This window comes from Vigna unguiculata, chromosome 5, assembly GCF_004118075.2.
Source record: "Vigna unguiculata cultivar IT97K-499-35 chromosome 5, ASM411807v1, whole genome shotgun sequence".
In the NCBI taxonomy this organism is placed as follows: Eukaryota; Viridiplantae; Streptophyta; class Magnoliopsida; order Fabales; family Fabaceae; genus Vigna; species Vigna unguiculata.
Genome location: NC_040283.1, coordinates 1,195,236 through 1,221,755, shown reverse-complemented (window position 1 = coordinate 1,221,755; position 26,520 = coordinate 1,195,236). Strand labels below are relative to the sequence as shown.

General features: G+C 33.5%; 4 protein-coding genes across 5 annotated transcripts; 1 reads left to right on the top strand and 3 right to left on the bottom strand.

Annotated features, from left to right (window-relative positions):
• Positions 1–866: 866 nt before the first annotated feature.
• Positions 867–1,635, bottom strand: LOC114184090 (zinc finger protein ZAT11-like). Its single transcript, XM_028071329.1, has one exon. The coding sequence runs from the start codon at positions 1,530–1,532 to the stop codon at positions 993–995; it is 540 nt and encodes a 179-aa protein (XP_027927130.1). The 5' UTR covers positions 1,533–1,635; the 3' UTR covers positions 867–992.
• Positions 1,636–6,636: 5,001 nt separating this feature from the next.
• Positions 6,637–13,054, top strand: LOC114184238. Of its 2 annotated transcripts, none has more exons than XM_028071519.1 (6): positions 6,637–6,891; positions 7,048–7,175; positions 10,590–11,999; positions 12,089–12,157; positions 12,239–12,437; positions 12,596–13,054. In XM_028071519.1, exons 2-6 carry the CDS (start codon positions 7,173–7,175, stop codon positions 12,664–12,666), a joined length of 1,752 nt encoding a protein of 583 aa, XP_027927320.1. In that variant the 5' UTR covers positions 6,637–6,891; positions 7,048–7,172; the 3' UTR covers positions 12,667–13,054. The 2 variants fall into 2 exon arrangements, with proteins under 2 accessions (XP_027927320.1, XP_027927321.1); XM_028071520.1 differs by having other exon boundaries at positions 6,725–6,939.
• An 878-nt stretch (positions 13,055–13,932) lies between these two features.
• LOC114185835 (2-oxoglutarate dehydrogenase, mitochondrial-like) lies at positions 13,933–20,585 on the bottom strand. Its single transcript, XM_028073768.1, has 9 exons — positions 20,321–20,585; positions 18,565–20,189; positions 18,251–18,477; positions 17,837–18,169; positions 16,855–17,101; positions 15,692–15,820; positions 15,198–15,413; positions 14,922–15,045; positions 13,933–14,574 (listed from the first exon to the last, which is right to left on the bottom strand). Exons 2-9 carry the CDS (start codon positions 20,134–20,136, stop codon positions 14,336–14,338), a joined length of 3,087 nt encoding a protein of 1,028 aa, XP_027929569.1. The 5' UTR covers positions 20,137–20,189; positions 20,321–20,585; the 3' UTR covers positions 13,933–14,335.
• Positions 20,586–21,910: 1,325 nt separating this feature from the next.
• Positions 21,911–26,433, bottom strand: LOC114185774 (ras-related protein RABE1a-like). Its single transcript, XM_028073682.1, has 8 exons — positions 26,097–26,433; positions 24,164–24,236; positions 23,642–23,742; positions 23,249–23,314; positions 22,871–22,968; positions 22,632–22,694; positions 22,451–22,543; positions 21,911–22,264 (listed from the first exon to the last, which is right to left on the bottom strand). Exons 1-8 carry the CDS (start codon positions 26,167–26,169, stop codon positions 22,184–22,186), a joined length of 648 nt encoding a protein of 215 aa, XP_027929483.1. The 5' UTR covers positions 26,170–26,433; the 3' UTR covers positions 21,911–22,183.
• Positions 26,434–26,520: the final 87 nt, after the last annotated feature.

Sequence of the window (26,520 nt, the reverse complement as noted above, 5' to 3'; positions counted from 1 at the left end):
TTAAAGTTAACAAAGTTTGTGAATTTTGTGTGGTGGCAATTAAAGAAAGTTTTGCATTATTTACATATTACTTGGTGGTGTGTGTACCTGGTGTAGCTTGTAGTAGTGTCAAAAGTTGTCACCATCGTCAATATTATCCACAAAAAAGTCTAACTATTTGGACAACTTATGAAAACCAATGAACACTTATGAAGCACATGGTTTACTATTTATGTCTTTGGTCTAACTTTTATTTGTACGCTTACTCAACCAACTCTATCTACCAACATCTCTATAAATATTCAAATAATTATAATCAATACTCTGAATCAAACAAATTGATTAAACTATTAAATTACAAAACTTCTAGATGGCAGCTGCAAAAGATTGATGTATTTTTTCATCTGTATTGAAGTACACGGCACTGGCTATTTGCAAATTTCTTCTAGACTTTCTGCCCAAGTATAATTAATAACAAATTAATTTACTATAATCTCTGTATTTATATAGAACAAGGATTAAGATAATATTTGTTCAACTGTTAGAATATTTGGATTAATTGTTTTTTTTACTTAAATATTTGATGACTATAACACAACTACACATTATTTTTTTGTCAAAAGCACACAAGTTCATTAAATATTTTGCAAGTAACTGAATTCAATTAGTATAACTTCATACCAAACGTTTAGAAAATCAACAAAAATAGTGTAGAAATATACGATACCTGTTTAGATCATTCATCATACTTTAAATTAGATATATGTTTTTGCTTGAATCTTTATACAACCATTAACTTGTTTTCTACTGCAATTTTTTTTTTCTGTCTGGGAATATCATCAGGTTCTTATTATGCTCCATAAATGAACAATTTTTGATACAGTATATGATGAACAAGTATACTTATATATATATATATAGAGAGAGAGAGAGATCATGGATTAAGAAACAAAACATTGATCTATCTATGATACACAGACTAAATCTCCCTAAGTATATAATTAACAGATGAACTAATACAAATAATCAACCAAAGAAGTTGGTTTTCCTATCTTCAAAATCTCCAAATCGTTCTCAAAGGGTGTCAAATTCAAATCCAAAACCAAAACTCTCTTGTTGGCAACAACGTTGTTCTTGGTCGAAGAATCGATGCTGCTGCTACCACCACCACTGCTACTGCTGATAGTGGTGGAATTATGGAGGTTTCCGTTCAAATTCGCAGCTCTGTGTCTCCTCATGTGACCTCCCAAAGCCTGGCCTATAGCAAACTCCAATCCACAAACGGAACACTCATGAGTCTTAGGTTTTGGGGGTGAATCGTGAAGCGCTTGATCACTGTTATCTCCTGGCATCAACCTAGGTTTCTTGTGACTAGCTCTGTGCCCACCAAGTGCTTGAAATGAGGGAAATTGCCTGTTGCATGTTTTGCACTCAAACACACGGTTGCTCATGGAAGAAGAGCTTGAATATGTGGCCTCAAATTCACCTCCACGAGAAAGCAACATCAAACAATTCGCCATGGTTAAACTATCGACCTCTCTTTCTCTCTTCATCGTAGACGAAAGGGGTGTCGTTGGTTTCAAAATTGGGACTTTGAATGAATGAATGAATGTGTGAAAAGGGAAAAAGGTATTGGAATGGAACTCTACGAGACTAGAAGGGCTTCGTATTTATAAAGGGTTGTTCTAGGTTTGGTAGCTTCAGAGTGTTGAACACTACTCTAACAATAGTTGACTTTTTTTTGAAATATTTAATTAATATTTTTGTGTGAGTAAAGACTGATTGGTTAAGATCTGAAAATAACTCTATATAATACAATTTTGGCATATACTTCAACATGTATATATAAATTAAATTGTTATTTTAGTATATCTTGAATGTTTGATTAATTACGTATTTAGACACAAATTAGTGACATAATCGTTAAGAAATAAATTTTAAATCTAACTCAATTTCGTAAAACTAACTTGTAAGATGAAATTTGTAATTATTTTAGTGTGAATTAGTTTTATCTTGAGTCAATGTGGGATCTGTAACACACTCTCTCAGAGTGAAGTATGCATACATCTCAAACAACAAATTTCATTATGATAGACTCAAATTCATGACTATGATAATATGTTAAGAGGTAGATTTTAAGTTTAATTCAATCCTGCAAAATCAGTTTGTAAGATAAAATTTACATCTACTCATATATCATAAATTAATCTTATCTTTAGTCGACGGACTTGCTATCTCGATCAGGAATGTGACATGAATAATGGTGTTGTGACTTTGATAGCTTGTGAAATAAGGAAGTGTGAGTGGTGCAGCAATTAAAGCAATTAATTGGGATGTGGTGAAGTAAGAAAGGGTTACTTACTTAGGAGTTGTTTGGTGTGAAAGGAGTTTGGTGCGGTACGTAAGCGTGACAGATTTGCTGAGCCAAACGGGACGGAAGGAAATTGTGAGGGCGGCACTACTGTTATTAAAACTGTGTGTGTTCAAACTGTGGTGGAAAATTCTAAGCCAAAGCGTTGTGAAAGGTATGAAAAAAGGAAGCAGCGGAGGACCAGAGTCGGAACAAACAGTGAACCTTACCGCTGAATTCCAAACATCTAGAAATCGTGTTCCACGTTGAACATATAAATTTCGTATGAAACAAAATAAATAAAATTATACATACGGAAACTATAGTAATATATTATCATAATAAAACCATTATTTTCTTCTGTTAATACTTTATTTTAAGTAAATTTTCAAAGTTGAAAGTGTCAATATCTGTGTTCGGAGTTTAAATTTATATATATTATCTTATTGGTATTCAGTTTTTTCTGTTCTTCTAGTTTCTTGTACTTGGTGAAGATGTGTGCATTGGAAATTAGAACATGAGAAAAAAAGAGTTAAAAAATGCGGCGAGCAAAATTAATTAACTCTTAAACGTTATTGAATTCTTTGATAATTATTTTTAATAATTTATATCGATTTTCCTTTCATATATATGCTTGTGAGATTTACTCTCGTCAATTGCAGAATATACTTCAAGAGAATTTAACTTAAACGGAAGCAATATATGTAAGTGTTGGTTTTACCTTTTTTGTATTAATTTAAATTATTAATAAACACTAATATCTAATCTTTTATATCCTTCTAATTCTTTCTATAATTGTCTAATACAAAATGAAGTTTTTTTTTTTTTTTTGCTGATGAATGAATTTTACTTGTAATTTCTAAGTATTGAATAAAGTTCCAACTTAATACTTTCTTTGACTATTGAGTTATTTTAATTAGTTGCTATATAAGTAATAATGAAACATGCTTCTGATGTGAATGTCCCTGAAGTAGGTAGATACGAGTACAAGTTTATTCATTTTTTTCTTTTGTTTGACACAAGTTAAGCAATGTGTATAATTAACTAATGAAAATATGAACATCATTCTTTTGAATACATTATTAATTTTTAATTTACTCGGACAAATTTGTTAGTATAAAAAATTAATAGTAGTATATCAATTATTAAATATTAGTATGAAGATACAATGAATGTAATTAACGCCATTCCCGATATTTTTCTTTGTTTTAAAAAAAGCCATCAACATGCTTTTTTCTTTTCACATAAATTAGAGCTTATATATGCGTTTCCTTGTAATAAAGCATGAATAATATTAATAAAGTTTATCTAATTTTATGTTTATTCAATACTTATAATAAGATATGATAAACAAAAATAAAATAAGAAAATTATGATAAAAATAAAATAAATACTAATCATATATATTTGATGTTTATTAGGATAAATATCACACAATATTATCTACAATTATAAAAATGCTAATGAAAACAGTAATAAAACAAACAATTGAAATAAAATTAGAGACGATTCATAATGATAAAGGTTAAATATGTTTTTTTGTCATTTTATTTTTAATGAAATTTGGAAGCAATCTCTCTTTACAAGTTTGGCTTAATTTAGTTTATTGAAATGTGTTAATTTAGTCATTTTAACTAAAATTTGTTAAGTTTATTTAACATTTCAAACGTAATTCATGATAATATTTGAGTTGTTTACACCTTTTGACACATTTTTACTTTAAAGTTAACACAAAAATGCATTCGAAACGTCAAATAAATTTAACGAAATTTGGTTAAAATGACTAAATCCACACATTTCTAGAGATGAAAGACTAGATTGGTGCAAAATTTTGAAGGAAGACTAATTTCAATATTCACCTAAAATCAAGGGATCACTAAGATATAGTTATTAGAATAATATCAATGAGAGGACATAAATAGGAATACTAATATTGGGATGATGGTGGATTCATAATTACTAAGATGATAATACAATGATAAATGTGATTTTGTTGTGTTGTTTCTCTACTATATTTTCATAATACACTGATTACCATTAATTTTGACGTTTTGCATATGATTATGATGGTAATGTACATAGGATACTAGTGAAACAACAATATCAATTATGGTGACAAAAAATGATAAAAGTGACAACAAGAACAATGATAATGTTGTTGTAATGAATATGAAATCGTGTCAAAAATAGTGAAAATGTAAATGATCTTATAATGTTAGTTTATAACTCGACCCTTTTGAGAATAAGAAGTACATTGCACTAACAATATATAATAGACAAAAAAAGGAGAAAAATTATACCATATTATATTATATTGGTATGTTGCATGATTGATTATAACAAGACATGATACTAAATAGATCCCAACAAATCTTTAATGCGAGATCTTGAGTTAGGGTATCAAAATCAACATTTATCCTTTTATAAAACCTTGCATTCAAGTTAAAACAAATATTTCTAGTATGGAGAAGATTTTGTAGAAGATTATTGTTTTCTATATATTTTATTACCTTATGTCACCACCACAAGAACAACGGAACCTTCTTCCTTCCTTCCTCTTCTTTCAACTGCTAACACCAATCAATATGATGCAAATTGTTCAACCTTCTTCCATTGAAAATCCTTAATGTTTTCAAACTTTTCATTTGGTATAACATAATTCTTCAACAATGTTTTCATAGTTTTCCATTATTTATGATGGTCTAGGGCTTCCTCTTATGCTAATATTGAAACATTATTTTTTAATGGAAGATTAAATATTTTATTTTACTTTAAAAAGTTCAAGAAAAAATTAAAAAATAATTAAATCAACGTAAAGATAATACTTTTAAAAAAGGTTTGCTTGTAAGAAATACATACCATCAATTTTGTATACAAAAATTGACTAAAATTTTAAAGAATGTTATCCTATAACAAACCATTGATAAACTTAAGTTTACAAAATCGGTTCATAAGGTAAAATTTATATATATATATATATATATATATATATATATATATATATATTATAAATTGATTTAGGTTTTTTCAACACATTTCCTTACGTCAAGACATGCATTTTAAGCGTGATATTAACAAGTAAACTTTAAGTCTAACTCAATCTCACAAAATCAACTTGTAAAATTAGGTTTACATCTACTTATAAACTAACTTGTAAAATTAAGTCTACATCTACTTATATATTATGAATTAATTACATCTGTAATTGATGTGAGACTTTCAACACATTTCTCTCTCGTACCGAATTAAGATGTGAGAAAAAACAAACCATTTCTTTCATAAAACTATATACATCAAAGAAAACTAGTTGCATCTTGAAATTGTTGGTAACGTGTAGGAAAAAAGTGTTGGCATTACGCGTGTCTCCCATTTGTAATTAACAGTGTTTAATTTAATTGACCGACCAATGGGCCTCATGCATCCAAATCCATTAGGTTCTTTGGATTTGGATCAAATTTCTTTCACTAATCTTCCAACTTCCAACTATATTCATTCACCAATTTATGCTCATTCTCTGTCACCCACACTTTTTCTTTCTAATCTTTCATTTTCATCTTTACACCTTTTTTTCTTTCTCAACTCAACACTGTTTTTGTTTGTGGTAGAAACCGTGTTTGGGCCAAGTCCATGTTAATGGATAATTCAACAAATTGGATTGCATTTAAGATCCTAATTAATCATCAACACTTCTTAATTGCACCCATTTACTGTAAACAACTCATCTCAAAACTTATCACACAGCTAAACTATCGGATAACTCTTACCATGTCAATTCTCAGATATAATATTTTTATTTTATTTATATATGTCTTTTTATGTGACTTAAAAATGCTTTTCATAAGTTAATAATTAGTACAGTTGACTTTTTAAACATATTAATGGACAACAATTACCACAAAGTATTTCTTTTTTAAATGTTTGTGTACAATTAATGAGTATCAATATAAAATATACTAATAATTCATAATTAAATATCAATATAAAATTATACTTATTTGTTTATTTGAACTCTTATAACTTTCAACAATGCATGCCCAAAATATTGGGCCTTTTATGAAAACCAACATAAAACACTACTCTCACACTTCAACCTTAGTTACTCAACTGAGAAACTTCACGGTGCATGTGTTCCGTCAGGCTGAGCCAATCACACAATGCCACATCACTACCACGATAATTTGACACAAATATTCAACCAATAAACAAGCTCCACCTGGCACAAGCAGATACACCTGATCAGTTTTCCCTGCACCTTCTGTACAGTATTCATGCCTTCGAGAAGCTTAGGACAGTTCAGATTCTCTGAAGATGGAAACATCAGAGGCTATACACGTGTAGGGTGGATATAGCATGGCCAATTCGGCAACCCTACATATTCCCGTATTATATCTCTGTTCCACCCTCTCTCTCTCTCACACACTCTAAACCTCATTATTCGTAAATCCCACACACTTTGTTTTGAAGTGAAACGAAGAGTAGCTATCAAAGGAGGAACGTCTCTGCCGGAGAAAATAAGTCTAAGGAGATAGTCACGTTTTCGTTTTCTAAACCTCTTCGCTTCTGTAAGAAGTTGCGATCGCAATTCAATTGATTCCATTTTCTCATTCTAGGTTTTTTTTTTTTTGCTATTTTTATTTTATTTTACGTATGTTAGTTGGATCAACATCCAAGATTTTTTATACCGTGGAGTTGATCTTCTTTTGGTTTTTGTGATGCAGTTGATCGAGTTCACCGGGTTTGATGGTGCGGTGTATTGGACGTGGTGATTTGCATTACTCACTGTGTGGTGACACCGTGAATTGTTGAGTCAGATTACACTTGTTTTGAAATATCGAGGAGAGAAATGGTTGGTTGAATATTCTAATAGACTGTTTGCATGTGAATGCTGGGTCTGATATGTGATTTTGTGGTTGCCTGATTTTGCATGATGGTTTGTATAATACTCTTGCTGTGTCCCTTTTTTATTTTTAATTATGTGAAGTTACTTGAAATTTAAGTATTCATTCTTGAGTTTTATGCACTTGACGAGTTATTTGTTTACTCAAATTGTTGAGGGGGTTTGATTTAGCAATGGGGATCTTATGTAACACTTCTGTGAAATTGAGTTTTAGTGACTCGTATAATTGGTGACACCGAGTGCTTATATCAGAATAAAGAATTTGAGCCCCTCATATTATAGTTTATTTGGTGGTGAGATGAGGGAAGTCAATTTCAATTTCATGGTGAAAGCAATGCAAAACTTTGTTGATGAGGAAAAATCGTGCTTTTTACCCATTTCCAGAGGAGCCACCAGAATTTTTAATGTATCCATACACTCTAATAGTCCGATACTGCATTAACTCGGGACCTAAGTTTTCTATTCCAGTATAAATGTAAAATGTCAACGTTTTGTGCAATCTGTTAAATGAATTACAAATGTCATTTTGATACTTTTTCTGTCTAGTGTTGTATAATGCTAGGTTCTTGATACATTATAAGGGGTGACCACGGGTCTGAATCAACCCATGGACCCAATCAACCCAAACCAAACTAATAGCAAGAAATTGGTTTGATTTGCTTCTTGGTTTGACGAATTTAAATTCTGAAATACCTGATCGAAACCAAACTTGATACACTATTATAAATCTGTTGTCAATTCCCTTCTCTACTGTCGGAGCATCTGCTTACCACCAACTTAAGGTCTCTATCCAATTCCTGCTTTTTTCTTTTTTAACTCAAAGTCTTAAACAATTAAAAGGGTAAAACCAAAGTCTTAACCTCTCTCTATTGAATGCCATGGATACCAACTCCAGAATCCTTTTGCTCCTCTCTTATGTCACATCCTGCCCTCCTTCCATGAGGATTTTTATTTTTTATTATTTGACCTGGGAACTCGATTTCAACAAATGCAAAACGTCAGGTTGTTTTGATTTGGGTTCTTAACAAATTTAGTAGGAACCTAACCAAACCAAACGATATGAATTACTTAAAATATTCCTCTAATCTTTATTAACATGGATAACACTGAAAGAAAAGTTTGCAATTAACCATGAAAGGTTATAGATTTTACGCCGAACATCCAAGTAAATAACAATAAATGCAAAGGAAACAAACAAATCAAACGGTTTAGGGTTCGAAGACAAAGGTATAGAAAACTACATCCAATTAGGGATTTTTTAAATTTTAGAAATGGTAAAGAAATTTCAGCTTTGCCTTTAAAAACGACATCATTTTTAAGGCAAAAGTGATTTTTGGAGAGCCTCACTATAGCACTGGTACAACCACTATTTTGTAATCATGGGCCCCTTCGGCTGCTATATGAAAATCCACCACACCACTTTTCAACCTGTGCCTAAAATTAATGATCAGAACAATGAGATATGTAAGTTAGCATACCAGAAAATGTAAGATTAGGAACATGCGTTTCAGGCTATGGTTTCAATAGTACCTCTTGAAATGATGACTGGAATTTGTTTGTGGTGATCTGTTCATTAGAGAACATATATAGAGGCTCTAACTAGAAAGTGAATATGCTGGTACATAGGGGTTATTTATTGTTCTTGTTGTTGGGCGGCTTTTGCTGCATGTCTTAGCCACTTGGTGCTTTTGGCTTTTATTTTTTAGTTTAGAGGAAGACCTTATCTCACCTGGTAGTTGTTTCACTGTTTTCTCTCTATTATTTTTTTTTTCTGGAAGAAAAATTGCTTGTTACCAGCAAGCAATTCACAGTTTTGGCTTAATTTTGTGACAATGAATTAAATGGAAAGATTGTAACTTGGGAATTTCAATTATTAAGTGGAAAAATATTTTGTGGACGCCTATTCAGTTTATACATAAGAAACTTTGGGAAATATTGATCAATTGAAGCATGTTTAGGATAATTGACATAGTAATTTACATGACATGGAAATTTCGTTTGATTTGTATGATTAGATCTCTTGGTTAATAAATTACTGACCACTATTCTGATGTTTGTGGTCATATATGGAAAGAAGTTTATCGTATCAGTAATGAATGATTGAATCAGTAAAATTGTCTGTTTATGAGTTTCGATTTCTGGCTTCTCTGGTTTACATTAATCAGTTTACTTGTTAGATGCGTTTCACGCCAATATTCTCTATATCTTCATTGGTATATTTTCAGGTTTTTGTCATTTGAATATGCTTATAAAGATAGCAGAGGAGCATATTTCAGTAAAAATAGGTGGCTATATTAAGTTTTTATTTTGTTGTCTTCAAAGGGGATGCATCAATTAGATTCACGTAGAGATATTCCCTGACAAGTATTCTGTATAGATTATATTTTTCATGTTGTAGAGTGAGCCCGCCGCAGCTTGCTGCATATCTCACCCATCCTTTTTTCCAGTGCTTCTGCATGAGACTCCTCAGGGCATCTTGGTGGTCAGACAACCAGATGATAAAAAATAAATTGAAGAAAAACTCAGGGATTGCAATATCATCACAGAAAAATGAATATATGCAATCACATAGGGACTGAGAACCACATGGTCTGTCCTCTTGAGGACTGTTGCTTCTTGATGAGAGACCCCAAGCCTCATCTGTAATCCTCAGCTATACAAAACCAAATGCCTTCATTGACCACTCTCTCCACTAAATAGTATATGTGGATGCGCTACTTCTGCCTTCCCATCACAAATTTTCTTTCCTCTAAATGTCTTGGATTGTACAAAATTTGTTTCTCACTTGTATTGTACCTCTTACTCTAATGAGCTGGACACATTCCTATTTAGTGGTGGATCTTACATCTTATCTCTTAATACATATTTCATTAAGGAATAAACAAAGAAAAAGTAGCAGCTCATGTCCATAAGATGCAATGCACAAAATTGCGTTTAAAGGATATGGATGACTATTAGCAGAAGGTGCCAAACAGCAATAGATTTTTCTGCATTATGATACGATAATAAGTTCTCAGCTGGAATATCAGTGATATTTAGGCTTTTAGCAAATGTATTTCTGGCTAAAATATCATGCATTAAGACTAGTTACGCATTAAACTTTCTAAATTCAAGGTTGTAGCATGTTTGAGAATTTCACTTTTTCGAATCTAGAAATTGCTAGAGTGAAAATATATTATGTTTGTGATAATCAATATGTTTTTCTGTTTGAATGATCTTGACGCTGAATTTGTTTTATGGATACTATATTAAAAGTTAAAGAGAAATTTCTGCTATGATCTGTCTTTATGTCTTGAATGGTCCTACCAGCTGTGAATGTTTCCGTCAATTAAGATAAACATACTAAGCTGTGAACTTCTGCAGTCCTACCAGCATAAAAGTTTTTGGATGCCACGAGATGCTGGCTGTATGGCTGAAGAAAATGTGGGATATGAAAATTCTTCCAGAATTGAACCCAAGCGTAGTCATCAGTGGTTTATGGATACAGGTGAACCTGAAATGTTCAGCAGCAAGAAACAAGCAGTTGAAGATGTCAGTGGTAGGCCAATTTCAGGAGTTTCACATGTGAATGTTTCCCAATGGGACACCAATTCAGGATTTCACTCTGTCACGGGTCAATTTTCTGACCGTCTTTTTGGATCTGATCTTGCTAGGACAGTGAATTTGGTTGATAAGAATGTGCCATCTATTGTAAGTGGAAATATAAACATGGGAAGGAAGGATTTTGAGCATCAATATGGTAATGATCCTTCAGTGGGATTGTCGATATCTCATTCCATTGCAGACCCTTCATCATGTCTCAATTTTGGTGGCATCAGAAAAGTTAAAGTTAATCAAGTTAGAGATTCTGACAATTGCATGCCTTCTGCATCCATGGGGCACTCCTATAGCCGGGAAGATGATAGTACAATTTCAGTAGGTGCTGGTTACAATAAGAATGATGGCAATATTTCGTTGGGTCCTACTTATAACAATAGAGGTGACAACACCATTGGTATGGGGACTAGAATAAGTAGCAAGACTGATGACAATCTTCTTTCAGTGGCTCACAACTTCAATAAAGGGGATGGGGGCTTTATGCTGATGGGCCACAATTATGGCAAGGGAGATGAAAGTATCTTATCAATGGGTCAGCCCTTTGACAAGGGAGATGGAAATTTCATATCAATGGGTCAATCATATGAGAAAGAAGATGGGAATTTAATATCTCTGGGCACCTCATATTCCAAGGGGCATGAGAGCTTTATATCAATTGGTCCAACCTATGGTAAATCAGGAGAGAATTTTATTACTGTTGCTCCTTATGACAAGGGTACCGATCATTTAATATCAATGGGTTCAGCATATGAGAAGGTGGATTCAAATATTGCATCAACACTTCCATCATATGACAGAGGAGATTCCAGTTCTTTACCTGTGGGTCAAAATCACCATAAGGGTCAGAGCGGTACAATATCTTTTGGAGGTTTTCATGATGACCCTGAAGCAAATCCCTCTGGTGGAATCATCAGTGGCTATGATCTGTTGATAGGAAACCAAAACTCAGCTCAAGTTTTGGATGGTCAGAATGATCTGACTGAAACAAACACTGAATCACTTGTAAATAGCATTCCAAAACTCAATACTAAAAATGATAATGTTGTTAAGAACAAAGAGCCTAAGACAACAACCAAGAAGGCTCCTACGAACAACTTCCCTTCAAATGTCAAAAGTTTGCTGTCAACCGGTATTTTTGATGGTGTCCAGGTGAAATATGTTTCATGGTCACGGGAGGTAAAGTCTGTTTTAATTTTTTCTAACTTAATTTCTGGGTTTTTGTACTTTGTATTTCGTTTTAACAGTTTCAAGAATATGCTTGCCAGAAAAGTCTTAAAGGAATCATAAAAGGAACTGGTTACTTGTGTTCATGTGATGACTGCAAGCAGTCAAAGGTTGGCATTTCAAATCACTTACATTCTGGTAATCTGCATAACAGAAGTGATTGTGCTCATATGTTAAATTTTATCATGAAGGCTCTTAATGCATATGAGTTTGAGCGTCATGCCGGTGCCAAGACAAAACACCCCAATAATCACATATACTTCGAGAATGGAAAAACCATCTATGCTGTTGTTCAAGAACTGAAAAATACTCCTCAGGAGATGCTTTTTGATGCAATTCAAAATGTGACTGGCTCTACCATCAACCAAAAGAACTTTCGAGGATGGAAAGGTAACAAAACAAGAGTTTTCTTCAGTTTGCTTAGTTATTGTTAATAATAAATAACACGTGGATGACCTTGACTTTGCTTCAATTATCCATATGTTTCGACATAAATACAACACAAATTCCTCAATCTTTCTACTTCTAATCTGTTTCCCCCTTATCAGCATCATACCAAGCTGCTACTCGGGAGCTTCAACGTATTTATGGAAAGGATGAAGTGATAATTCCATCTTAAGTTAAATTTTCTTCTTGAAAGCTCAGAACAGTGGTAGATATGTAATCTGTTCATAGTGAGTGGTTGGCAGCTTGATAGTTTAGAAGACTGTTTAAAATTGGGAAGTTTTAGCCGATGCTTCTTGTAGGAACTTGATTGTTTTGTTTATGGCAATGAAGATGTCTTTCGTGGTTCGCTGTCATTCTTTCCATCACAATCTGCTGATGTCTTGTCACACCTTTGTTAAATTGCTTGCAAGCCATGTTCCTTAGTGAATCTTTTAAGAGATTTCATGTCAATTTTGCGGGTGGTAACCCATCCCATCTATACTATGTATGAAGTTGAATAGAGATTATTACATGGGAGAGGAAAGGGTATATTCATGTTACCTGTGGAAATTTGACTATCAGTTCTTTGTTTGTCTGGCGTTGAGCTTTAACTATTTATTGCTTTAGGTATATGCATGCATCTAACGTTCTATCATAGTTAATCCCAGAAGTTTGTACCAAACCAAAATAAACCATCATTTTTTTTTTCACGAAAATGTAAAACGTTGATACATTGGCTTCTAAAACTAAGAAAGCTTTATTTAAATATTTATCAGTGCGACTCATCGACTTATTAATCTAAAATTAAAAACGAGTGATTTAAGTGACAAAATTAATGTATGTTTATTGTAATTATTACTCGATGATGCATCAAAGTAATATTTATTTTTGTAATTGTTAAATCCTTATATTGGAAGTAAAGTTTTAAATAAAGTTAACGACCCAGCGTAAACATTATGAACTACAGCTCAAACCTTATGCCATGACAGTATCAACGTTCTTTTCCAAAAAATTAACGAGGTAATATTCAAATTGTATATTTGTTTCTCGATACGTGTTAGATAAGCCTGACTTATTGTCTATTAGAAACATGAGATAAGATTTATATATTATCAATCTCACAGCCACAAATTTAGTGAGAGTTCATATTGTATAAAGGATTTTACTAACCCATACTCGATTTTCAATCTCTTCTATTTTCTGAACTAGAGATTTTCTTTTGAAATTGAAGAGCACAAAAGCTAAACTTGATTGTAGCACATAAAAACCTTCTAAGGTTGTTCTGGTAAATTGTTGCAGATCCCCAATGGTTGAATTAGAAACCAACGTTATCTAACTTCATAGCAAAATACAATAACCACAACAGTTCGATCAGAGTAGATTATCAGATAAAGATACGTAGAAGGTGAACTCAAATTGATTCAAGAACCATATCAAAGTTGATTTTGAATCTGGGGTGTAAAGAAAACAATTGAGGGGAAAAACTAATTTGATCATGATCCCGAGGCTATACTGCCAAGGCATGCCGCTGGAAAGTGAAATTACATTGTCAAAAAATTATTGAAGATCCATCTCCAAATTACAGTATAACAAAAAGTATAAATATCAAAGCCTCAGTACAAGCAGTAAGGAAACCACCTTTGCGTATCTCTTGGCAATAAAATAAAAATGTTTGAGCATATGAATATATTGAAATTTAGCTAAGCTGACACTTTGTGAGGAAGCAAAAAACAAAATGTCAAAACTCAAGCAAATGCATGAAGTCACCTTCCTTCCACTCTTATGTGGATAAAGTAAATCAAATGCATTATTATGACTTGAAAAAAGATGGATGCATCATCATATCATGTGCAAAGGGGTTTTCAGTAAGGGAAATCAATTGGTTCCTGTTGAAGGGCTTTCTCAGCAATCTCAGTCTGCTCCTTCTGGTGAACCTTGAGGAAACCAGTGGCTGTGGCTGCAGATGGAGCACGACCAATATATTTCACATCATCATAACCTCCTCTATTCACAGCTTTCATTGAAGATACAAGTCGGGGCAAAACGTAAGTGTATCCACCCATGTTCATTGGCTCTTCTTGACACCAAACAACTTCAGCATCTATATAAGAATCAAAACAGAGAATATATGATTTATTCACAAATAATAACGAGTCTAACAAAATCAAATCTTTCTAAAAGGGTCGAAAAACAGATATACCCCCCTATTGCAAAATGGTTAGGCCTACTTAACAGTAAAATGTAAAATTATCTCTCTCTGGGTGAAACTATTTATTAAAAGACTCAACAATGAAATTAGGAAATTCAAACAGTGCCTACAAAAGAAGCACAAGCAAGAAAATTAGGTCCCAGACAAAATACAAATTACACCCCATTCAGGCCTTCAATATAGGAAATAAAAAAAAATCATAATCTGAAGGGAATTTTTCTACTTCTACAGATACATACTTGGATATCGTTTAAGCTCTCGTTGGACAAGGTCGTAAGGGAAAGGACAAAGCTGTTCCACCCTACATATTGCAACATCCTTTGCTTCAACCTTAGTTCTGTGTTCATCAAGTTCATAGTAAACCTGCAAGAGATAGTTGCATTCTATAATTTCAAAAAGCATGTAATTGAAGTACGACTTAAATATGGTTTTAATAAAATCCACCAGATTAGAGACCTTAGAAACCATTGAAGTTGATAATAAAAACTGGTTTCCGGCAAGTAACACACACATACCTTTCCAGAGCAAAGAACTAATCTCCTAATACCCTCCTCAACATCTGAGGGATAGTTTTGGTCTTTTATGAGACGCTTAAATCTTGTTCCCTGTTTGTCAAAACCTGGGTGGCCTTGGACGTCATCAAACTCAGATAAATTTGATCTACAAACCTTACTACGAAGCAGGTTCTTAGGGGACATAACAATGAGAGGTTTACGGAATTCTCTATGTACCTGCAAAAACACAAGCAGCAGATTATGAGGAAATAAGGATCATATATTTAAGTGAACAAGCGACCATTAAATCGAATCATTGTTACTATATAAGAGGACAACAAAGCTCTCCTTATGATGAAAAATCAAGGGCTCTCCACACAGGAAACAGATCAGATGGCAAGGAGCATGAAGGTCAAAGTCAACAATCACCCACAGTACAACCAATGCTACTTTACTTTTTTGGGCTTCGGCACTATTTATTACAAAAAAAAAAAAACTCAATTTATTGTACCAACCTGCCTCCTTAGAACATGGAAAAAATTAGCAGGAGTTGTGACATTCACAATCTGCAAGTTACACTCTTGAATCTGTTTCCGAAGAGTTGGATCCATCTCAGGGATAACATGAGGGTTGTCATCAGCCATCTGCCATGAAATTAGTGAACATTTGTTATTTCAACGACATTCAGATAAAATAGGGAGATGGAGCACATACAACAAGACTAGAAAGCAGTTTCAAAATTGGCAAACCAAGATAGCATTGTTTATGTTAATTGCTTGTTTACCCAACAATCTAAATTTCACAAAATGATTACTCCTCTTTTTAGTTCAACAACATTATTAACAATGAGATTAATAGAAAGGCGAAATGAGAAGGAGTTTCTGGTCAATTTGTTTGGTTTATAGCAGGTTCCTGAGAAAGTAGGGAGTTCCAAATTTCTATTTCCATACTTACCTTCCTCCACTTTTTCTTTTTTTCCTAATTAATACAATTTTTATAAAATATTTTCAATGCATACTATTTTTTTAATTTATATTTTCTTTTTTCCTTTTTTTGCAACCAAACAAAGAACAGAAATTTACTTTTTCTCCACTTTCTTTCATATTTCGCTCAGAATAAAAAATATACATATTTACTCAGCACATCCTATCTATCCAATTTTTTTTTTCAATTTTCTATCTTTCCATTTTCGTTCTCAAAACAAAGTATCCCTCACATACTACTGTAACTATGCACAACGAGTATTTATAGTGTCAACACAAAACAATAAGAAGATGCATACTGATAAGAACCTTGGGAGAACCACAGCACAAAAGTTGGTCATCATAGTTGAAAAGCCCAAGGACTTGTCAACAAAACTAGAATCCCATACCTCCACTATAAAACTTAAGTCTCATACCTTGCAATTGAATCTTAAACACACAACATTAACGTTTATATCAGTGTCACTTATTTCAAGTTCACATATCAATCTCAAAGCACACCATGTAAATTATAGTATGCCCTAGAACCACCACTATTTTTTGTCATCAATCTAATCAACCAAAATATCCAACACAATCAAGTGCAAGGGCAAACAATAGCTAAAGTTGGCAAGCAGATTCCCATTCAAGAAGATGGGACAAAAGGTCAAAAGTATTCACATAATATATTAGACCATAGATTCACAAAGAAGAACCTGAAGAAAGCGTTCCAATCTTGCACTTGAATGCTCTGGACCCTGGCCATCATAACCATGAGGAAGTAACACAACAAGGCCAGTCTGACGGAGCCACTTAGCCTCACCAGAAGCCAAGAAATTGTCAAATATCACATGGGCACCATTAGCAAAATCACCAAACTGAGCCTCCCAAATTATCAATGAATTGGGATTTTCCATTGAGTAGCCCAATTCAAATCCAAGAACACCAAACTCAGAAAGAGAGCTGCATAGTTTTAAAAAAAAAAATAGATAAGAACCAAAAACTGAAAATTATAAATCATGGATTAAATATAAATAACAAGCATTTGTTTTTCTCTGTTTGTAACTCTTAACAAGGTTTTAATGTAACAAGTGGATTATACTGCCACTTTTATATTATTTTAAGATTCAACCATGACATCCAGAAGGCACATAAGAAGTGTTTAACACTTGAAGAACAAAGTCATGAATACAAAGCACATTAGAGGTTATAAAACTAAGTATATTAGCAAAGAAACAGTTCAAAAAAAATTGCTGATGGTTTACAAAAAGTTCCATATCAAATGTAATTATTTGTAATTAATAAGATAGGAAATGCCATTTTTAAATCAATATTGAGTGATCCATATGACATTCCTAAATGATTGATCGCCTTAATAATTTATTAACAATAAAGCCAAAAGTAAAAAATAAAGATGTGGGAGGGGGCGGGGCGGTTGAAAGCAATACATATTATTCAACTATTTAAGGCGGGGCGGGGCGGGACTAGGATCAATCAATGAAACACAATTAGAACAATAAGGCACGGCAAACATAGATTTGGAAGTCTAAAACATCCATAACATCCGACCATTACCAAGTTAACTGTAACGTATTAATCCAAAAATGGTCAAGCTTAAGCCTCATGGATGACTGTGGCAGAAGTAAAAAGCAGAAAGAGGCAACATAATTAATTTTATGTAAATAGAAGAAATATTACCTATTGCTAACAGTAAACATCTCTTCATCTTGGTTCATTATAACATGGTCAAGGGGGCAATATTTATCCCCTGTTTTCTGATCATGAACCACGGCATGCCGATGACTAAAAGTTCCTCTTTCAACATCCTGACCACTTAATCGAACATGGTTGCCTTCAATAAGCAAGGTGGCAAAAGCAAGTGCCTCAGCAAATCCCCAGTCAATATCTTCCCCAGTTTCAATCATTTGAGCTCGTTGTTCATAAATCCTCTTCACAGCTTTATGAGGTGTGAAATGTTCAGGGATGGTCGTGATTGCTTTCCCAACATTTTTCAAGATCTCTGGTTTCACACTGCATTGGATAGGCCAGCCTTCAGCATTTTAGTTCAAAAATGAAAAATATAAGAACATAAAGAATATAAATTTGTTGTACCCAGTGTTTCGGATACGTGAAAGCTGTTCAGGGGACTTGAAACCAAGCCAATATGCTGAAAGCCAATCTCTTCTTTTTGGAATGTATTCTTTGCTAGCCAAAAATTCTTCATTTAGAATGGATGTGACCTTCTTGTGTATCTTATCAATTTCTTCTTGTGACAGCTCCCCTGACTCCAAAAGCTTCTTCTCGTAGATCTCAAGAGTTGATGGATGGCTTCGGATTACCTATCAACCCAAACACGTTGCAATTGATTAGCTAGTAACAAAGCAATATGCACACAAAAAGAAGAAAAACAAAACAAAAGGGCGAACCTTGTACATCTTAGGCTGAGTGAATGATGGTTCATCAATCTCATTGTGGCCAAATCGACGATAACACACCAAGTCGACAACCACATCAGAGTGGAAAGTCTGGCGCCACTCAGCAGCAAGTTCACATGCATGAACAACTGCTTCCACATCATCACCATTCACATGAAAGATGGGAGCATCCAAAGCTTTGGCAACATCAGTGCAATACTGTGAGGACCTGCCCGACGTTGGATCAGTTGTAAATGCAACCTGGTTGTTAAACACAATGTGAATAGTCCCACCAGTGGAGTAATTTGGAAGAGCACTTAAATGCAGAGTTTCATAGACCACACCCTGTCCAGCAAAACTTCCATCTCCATGAATCAACACACCCATGTTCTTGGTTCTATCCAAATCATTTGAGTAATACTGTTTGGCACGAGTTTTCCCAACAACAACCGGATTGACAGCTTCCAAGTGACTAGGATTTGCCACCAAAGACAAATGAATCCTCTTGCCACCACGAGTAGGCCGATCATACGAAGTCCCCAAGTGATACTTAACATCACCAGTTCCAGTGTAGAGTCCAACTTCACCCTCAGGCTGAAGACCACCACTGAATTCACAGAAAATCTGTCTCAGTGGCTTCCTAACCACATTTCCCAAAACATTCAGCCTCCCCCTATGTGCCATACCTATAACTATGCTCTCTACCCCAAGATCAGATGCTCTATCAAACATTTCCTTCATTCCAGGAATCAGAGTCTCTCCACCCTCAAGTCCAAACCTCTTTGCAGAGGTCCACTTGGTGGCCAAGAAGTTCTCAAACAAAGAACTCCAAGCAAGCCTATCAAAGATAGCCTCGCGCCTATCCCTATTAAACTGTGTAAGGGTGGGGGTTTCAATCTTGTCCCTAAGCCAATTACACTTATGACGATCTGCAATGTGCATGTACTCATATCCAATGCTTCCACAATAGGCTTGTTCAAGCCTTGTCAAAATGGATCTAAGGGTTTGCACGGGGCGGTTCTCGGACAAGAAACCAGCCATCCTCCACACCCCCAAGAAAAATTCCCTATCAAGATCAGCCTCAGAGAAGCCATAGAGTGCAGGGTCCAAATCCTCAGGAATTTCCCTTGATTCCAGATTCAAGGGATCCAGCTTGGCCTTCATGTGGCCATTAACTTGGTACGCCCTCACCAGCAACAACAACCTCATACTCTCCTGAATTGTTTGACCAGAAATCCCAGGAGAGGTTGAGGCCTGCCCCACAAAGTTCCTGAAGAAATTATCCCAGGACTCATCAACACTGTTGGGGTCAGCCTCCCAAGCCCTCTGAAGCTCTTCCAAATACACACTGCTTGTGCCATCTAAGAAACTATCAGTTAACTTCGAAAGAGGAACCGCTCGTGGGATAGGTGCCGCTTGTGCCTTTGATTTGAAAACCGTACTGTGGAAGCTTCTGCCATGTGATGATGTTGACGATGATGGAAGGATCCTTGCCCTTGATACAAGATATGTGGATCCACCCTTCGAAAGGGTTCTCCTAATTGCATGTTTTGCTATGCTTGTTCCAGCTCTAAACCATGCCATGCTTGACGATGATGCCTTTCACTATCACCAATACGATCCTATCCTCAACACATCTGTGACAACCATACACACACATACACACATACCCAGAAAACAGTTAAGCCAAAATATGACTCTTTTAAATAAAAATAGAAGGAAATAAGAATACCCAGAAAGAAAAAATGCGGTTTGCAGGAGAATTTACATGGGATCGAGTGGAGGACGAGAAAGGGTTCAATTGTGCTGTGAATGGTTGCTGTGAGGAAAATGGAGAAATATTAGGGAAATTGAAAGAGAAGAAGCCCTAGTTGCGTTGATGTAAAGCGAGTGAGAGAGGATTCAGAGTGTTTTGCTATTTTGTTGGGAGATTGGAAAATTCAACCCTTTGAATAGATTTAGGTTTCTTCTGTCACGTTGGCTGCGAATTCTATTGCTCTATAAGTGAATGTATCTTCTGTCCCTTTCTTTCTTCTTTCATTTTCCAATTTTCATGCTCTTTGTTACATTCTCTTATTTTATTATCAAATATATTATTATTATTATTATTATTATTTTATTACTTCTTGCAGTTTAAACAGAATTTATTCAGACAAACTTATTGCTAATTTTAAAATAATTAATTTTGTTTAAATATTAAAAGTAAGTTTTATATAAAAAGGACCATATACAAAATTATTTTTCAAAATAATCATAAACTAAATATGCTTTTTGGATTCGTGAACAAAACTAGTTTTCAGAAAATAGACATATTTTATTAAAACCCATTTGATACGTAAAATACCTATCTCATCTAATTTTTATTTTATTTTATTTTTTTTCAAAACAGCTGAAATTGTCAAAAGAATCCCAAACATGGAGAAACATATATTTAAATGATGATGTGATAACATTTTATTTTATTCTACATATAGTTCATATGCATATATTTAAATTGATTTTAGCAATATTTCAATTAAAGTAACCTAACCGTTATTTGTATTTAATCAGAAGAATAATTTTTGAAGTCAAACCAATTTAATGAATTATTATCCAAGTTCAGGTTAATTTATTACTAAAAACATTTTCATAGTGACGTTTAATCATTTATTTTATTTACTTTCCCAGCTTCTGTCTTCTCCTTATCTTTTTTTTTTCTTTAACCCACTTGCTTACTCTCTCTTTTACATCTTTTAATTGATGTTAACATTTTTTTTCTCTAATTAATTCTTACGGAATTTTATTTTTAACTATTCTTTACAAATTCTTATTATATTGTTTTGATTTTTAATATTGATTTCTTTTAGTTTGTTGGAATCAAATATAATTTTAAAATCTATTGACATTCTAACAACAAGTGTCTTAAGTGATGTTTATTTTGCACTTATTTTTATTTTGCTAATTTTTCTTGATAAAAAAATTCTCTAAAGATTAATGGGAAATTTTGAAATAATCCATTTTACCAACAGTTTTTTATTTACCACTCACAATGTTCAACTTCTCCGCACCAAAATTATTAAAGGTTAAATTCATATTTTATTTAAAAATCTTATTGCAATTTTAAAAAATTAAAGTAATGCATTTATATAATAAATTTTAAAACACATATACTGTATAATAATATAAAAAAAATTACAATTACTAATGAATTCATTTGAATTATCCAAACTTATTTTCCGTCAATTATTTAAAAAAAATAATAATTACCTCTAATTTCCTAGTTTCTACACTGTATCTTTTATTCTAAAGATACTTTTGAAAGCCTTGCACCAGTGATCCAAACATCACAGTTTGGAACATTATTTGCAACAGATAGAAATTTTTCTAATAATCAATCTCAATCCAATCGAGGGATAATTTCTTTAAGAGTACAAATGAAAGAGGAGAGTCGAGTAAATGAACTAATCACAACAAATCCAACAACTAAGTAATTGAAATTTTAAAACACTAACTTCAAAACACAATCTTTGCAGTTGGGAAATACAAGGACAAATACATGCTCCCACTTCTAAACTCATCAAAATAACTATAACACCCATATAAGGGCAAGTGTTGATTGAATCTGCACCCTCTAACCCAAGATTCAATTTTTTCATGAACCACAGCAAGCAGATTTTTGAGCAGCTACCCCGCTGGCACCCTGGTCTGGTTGGTTAATCTTGATAGTCTGAGGCTGAATCACAAAGAAGATACGATCATCATTCAGGATTAAGAAAGAAACAACAATTCCATGCACTTTCTTCAAAAGTTAGAATTCAAACTCCCCAGATATTTATTTCACTGGTGAGTTCAGAAAAACAAGAATTTGATGATGGAAAAATCAGTCTTTCAGAAAAGAAATGAAAGCTGTGTAAAATACCTCGGCCTTAGAATCTGTGTCAGCAAGCCTTTGCTTAATATCTCTTGCTATTGAAAAGAAAACCTCTTCCACATTCATGTTTGTCTTTGCACTCTGCAAGAGATCTCCCAATGTAAATATAATGAAGTCAAATATTTTATTACGTGGTAATGTTATTTATCATCAAACAAGCTCAACTCACGGTTTCAAAAAACTTGATGCCGTACTCATCAGCAAGAGCTTGACCTTTCGAGGTAGGCACGGCCTAGAGGAGAAAAAAGACCCTTTGTTGGAATACATGGAATATAGACAACATTAATTTAAAGAGATAAACACATAGAATGTTCAATGTCATAGCTCTATAGCAGAGAACAAATCTGCTCCAGCCAACCAAGTTATTAGATCAGAAGTAGATAGAAAAGGAGCCTCTGAGGTACACACCCTTTTACTTTCATCCATATCAGCCTTGTTGCCCACAAGTATCTTGTTTACATTGTCAGAAGCATGTTGTTCAATGTTGCGAATCCAATTCCTAATATCTTAACAGATAGAAGAAAGATATATTAAAAATGAAAGGAATGAAAAATGGAAAAAAGAAACTTAACCATGAAAAAGGAATAATTAGTCAACATAATTCAACCTAAATAGAGAGAAAGACAGTCCAAGTGAAGAGAATGGGTAAAGAGGGGAGAAAGAAGAAAACACATTTTGAAGGGTCAGCTGCAGCTGAAAAGTAGTATATATTCTCATTCGTATACTGGTTGGTTCATAAATAAGTATAAAAAAATATCAGAAGAATTTGGATGTGAAGGATATTACTGTTGAAAGATGCCTCATCAGTGACATCATAAACGAGCAAGATGCCCATGGCTCCACGGTAATAAGCTGAAAAATCAAGTAGCATTGTAAGAAATTTTTCTTTCATAAAAAAAATATGAAGGATGAAACTAAAGTAGGATATTCATCCACATAATGAACTTATATGACAGTAACTTCTGATCAAATTTATTAGGCAAATAAGTCAGTCAGCCTATTAAACTAAAGTACTTTGTGTTCTATTCGTGCACAAACGAAGTCCACGTTGACTTTAATTTGATGGGGGTTACGAAATGCCACTAAACTTCTATGCCTCCTATATATAAACTGATATTGAAATGTGTTTAAGCTTCAAACATATTCAATTAGCCAGGTTGCAAAAGTCAAAACAAATACCTGTGGTAATAGTTCGAAATCGTTCCTGACCAGCTGTATCCCAGATTTGTAACTTAATGCGTTTGCCATCAAGTTCAATGGTTCTTATCTTAAAATCAATGCTGCCAAATTCGTACACAACATGGTTTTATCCATCAACAAAAATATATATATTAGCTTCTGTGAAATAGAGTATACAGATAATGAGCTACAGACTAAATTGATATCCCTGACATTAGAGAATGGTGTATATTTATGATGTTTGATAAGTATGACATGCAGCATGAAGTCTAGAAATTTCATTATAAGTGAATTGGGACAAATATTCCAGGAAGTATTATTGATTAACAAAAAAAAAAATACTTGGAATACAATATAGTCAAATAGGACAAGTATTGTAGGCAGCCTTATTAACTACTTGGACTAAAATATTGTCACTGCCAATTGGAAACATTGATACAAGACTCTCAGATAACACAAGACAGTAACCAGCAGATCCTACAGCATTTTCACAAGAATAAGAATAAACCAGCAGATACTAACCCAATGGTGGTGATAAAGCTGGTCGTGAAGGAACCATCAGAAAAACGCAAAAGCAGACAACTTTTCCCCACACCTGTAATTGTTACAAGATAGCTATCAAAAGAAGATAAAAAGTTCAAGAGAAATTCAAAAAAGATAAAACAAGACACCAGATCTATATGCACACACTCAAATGCATAAATACATAAAACCAAACTTCGATATGCAGATTTGTATATTTGGAGTGCATTGTTTACATATATTTTATATTTTGGAAATACTATAATACTGGATGGACCTTCACTTGTGGGATGTTGCACTTTGCACACTGATCAATCTGCTTTCTTACACCTTTATTTTTTAACATAATAAAAATTTTAACATTCCAAAATAACTACCAACCAAAAATTTTAAAATACCACCCCTCATCTCCTGTGACTTATTTTATGGATTAGTAAAACTAATCCAAGATGGCAACATACATGCACATTTAAATTTATTAATAATTTATGGGTTAATTTATTTCCATCACATACATATATCTATATAACCAGGGAATAATCAATGCTATCATGGTGGTTACATGGATTACTAAACTTCATAGGATTCTATCAAATCAAAAGGCAGATTTTCAAAAAACAGTTTAGAGTAAGTAGTTTTTCCAATCATAATAGGTATCCATTTTGAATTTGATCCCTTAATCTGGGTGGAGCGACTCACCAAACACAACAAGTTACAAAAATAACCTTGTTTACTAAACACTACTAATAAACTTAAATAATTTTTAACTAATTAAATATCTAGAAGATAACTTAAAATGCTTGGCAAACATACTCAATTTGTACAATGGAAATTATAGGACACTATCTCACAGACACATTTAACAAATGTAGCACATGCTCGGTGCTCACGTTAAGTTCGTAGAACATGTCATAATTTATCACACTGACTATTATAGTAGTATAGACTCGAAGCACACCTTTAGTGCAAACTGTAAACCTATTATTACAGAAATCATTCGTGAGCCATACTATAGTTTGCATGCTAGCCATTGCCACATCAAGCATATCTTTTCATTTATAAATCAAACATATATTATTGGAATCACTTCTTTCTCGTAGTCTTCCACAAAGTTTCTCACAGCACCCTCTGAAACAACGGCAGTTTTTCTAGATCAATGATGTAGGCCTTCTTGTTTCATTATGTATCATTAAATTAAATCCAACAACAGGCATATAACCTCTGCGATTGAGTTTCCTAGCATAAAACCAAACTAGTACCAAAGTGTGTCGTCTTTAAACATTATATAGGACTATCTCATTGGACAACTTTGGACCTGTTCGATATAAAATAACAAAATAAAATGACTTAAAATTATTCCAGAAATAAAAATCAACTAAGGCACTTAAAACTCATTTAACTTCTACAGAACTGATTTTAACTTACCTTAAGTTATTTTTAACTTAGGGAGAAACTTACTTCATTTTAACTGTTCTCATAAGTGTTTAATATGCATATCAAGCTATACCTTTCCTCCGAACACACTTGCAAAACTTCACTGCCTATATCATTAAGTGCCATCGCTTTTTCTTAGATATTGTCAAATATAGCAATCACGTGTCAAAAGAAATGATGCTTCAAGCTCTCAACAACATAAGCCCACATCACATTTAACAACCAAATTCCCAAATAAAAAAACAAGAAGCTTAACCATACAACAGCTTTCAATCCAAGTAAAAACCACAATCATAATTCAAAACCAGCAATGAAGCATCTCCAAAACAACCCACCACCAAACCTTTGGCTCTAGAAACAAAACATCCAAACCCCACAAAAAAAGGAAAAAAAAAAGAAAAAAAAAACACTAAGATCTGAAATCTGAAATAAACCCATTTTGTTGTTTTCTTAATTTTGCAGAGACAGAGAGACAAAGGGGAGGCACGATATAACTAACCGCTGTCGCCAATAAGAAGAAGCTTGATGAGGTAATCGTAATCGGCACGTGCCCTCGCAGGTGGTGCTGCCATCGGTGACCACACAATAACAACAACACCACACGCAAATTCACTCAAAAAGATCCTCTCTTTCTCTCTCTCTTTCTCTTTGTGGAGATAAGTGTCGATAAAACGAAAAGGGTATGCGAGATCGAAGAGAGGATCCAAATGGGTTTGGTTGTGTTGTGTTGTTCTGCTTTTGGTTTTGGTTTTGATTTTTGAGAGAGGTTTGGGTTTCTTTTCTTTGTTTCTTTCTCTCCGCGTATGCTGCGTGGCGTGGCCCTCTCTCTCTCTCTACACTGTCACCAGTATCCGTTAACATAAAAAAATATATTAGTTATTTGTATTTTGTAATTTAAGTTTTTAAAATAGAAATTTATGAAC

What these genes read in the sequence shown, in the direction of transcription:
- LOC114184090 (XM_028071329.1), bottom strand. Translation starts at nt 1,532, where the DNA reads ATGAAGAGAGAAAGAGAGGTCGATAGTTTAACCATGGCGAATTGTTTG.
- LOC114184238 (XM_028071519.1), top strand. An exon ending in ATGTTTCATGGTCACGGGAG is followed by an intron (nt 12,000 to 12,088) that starts GTAAAGTCTGTT and finishes TATGCTTGCCAG; the next exon opens with AAAAGTCTTAAAGGAATCAT. An exon ending in GAACTTTCGAGGATGGAAAG is followed by an intron (nt 12,438 to 12,595) that starts GTAACAAAACAA and finishes CCCCCTTATCAG; the next exon opens with CATCATACCAAGCTGCTACT.
- LOC114185835 (XM_028073768.1), bottom strand. Translation starts at nt 20,136, where the DNA reads ATGGCATGGTTTAGAGCTGGAACAAGCATAGCAAAACATGCAATTAGG. An exon ending in CTCAGCCTAAGATGTACAAG is followed by an intron (nt 18,478 to 18,564) that starts GTTCGCCCTTTT and finishes TTGGGTTGATAG; the next exon opens with GTAATCCGAAGCCATCCATC. An exon ending in TCCATGTTCTAAGGAGGCAG is followed by an intron (nt 15,414 to 15,691) that starts GTTGGTACAATA and finishes GTGTTTTTGCAG; the next exon opens with GTACATAGAGAATTCCGTAA.
- LOC114185774 (XM_028073682.1), bottom strand. Translation starts at nt 26,169, where the DNA reads ATGGCAGCACCACCTGCGAGGGCACGTGCCGATTACGATTACCTCATC. An exon ending in ATATGGATGAAAGTAAAAGG is followed by an intron (nt 22,695 to 22,870) that starts GTGTGTACCTCA and finishes TTTCTCCTCTAG; the next exon opens with GCCGTGCCTACCTCGAAAGG. An exon ending in GCATCAAGTTTTTTGAAACC is followed by an intron (nt 22,544 to 22,631) that starts GTGAGTTGAGCT and finishes GATCTCTTGCAG; the next exon opens with AGTGCAAAGACAAACATGAA.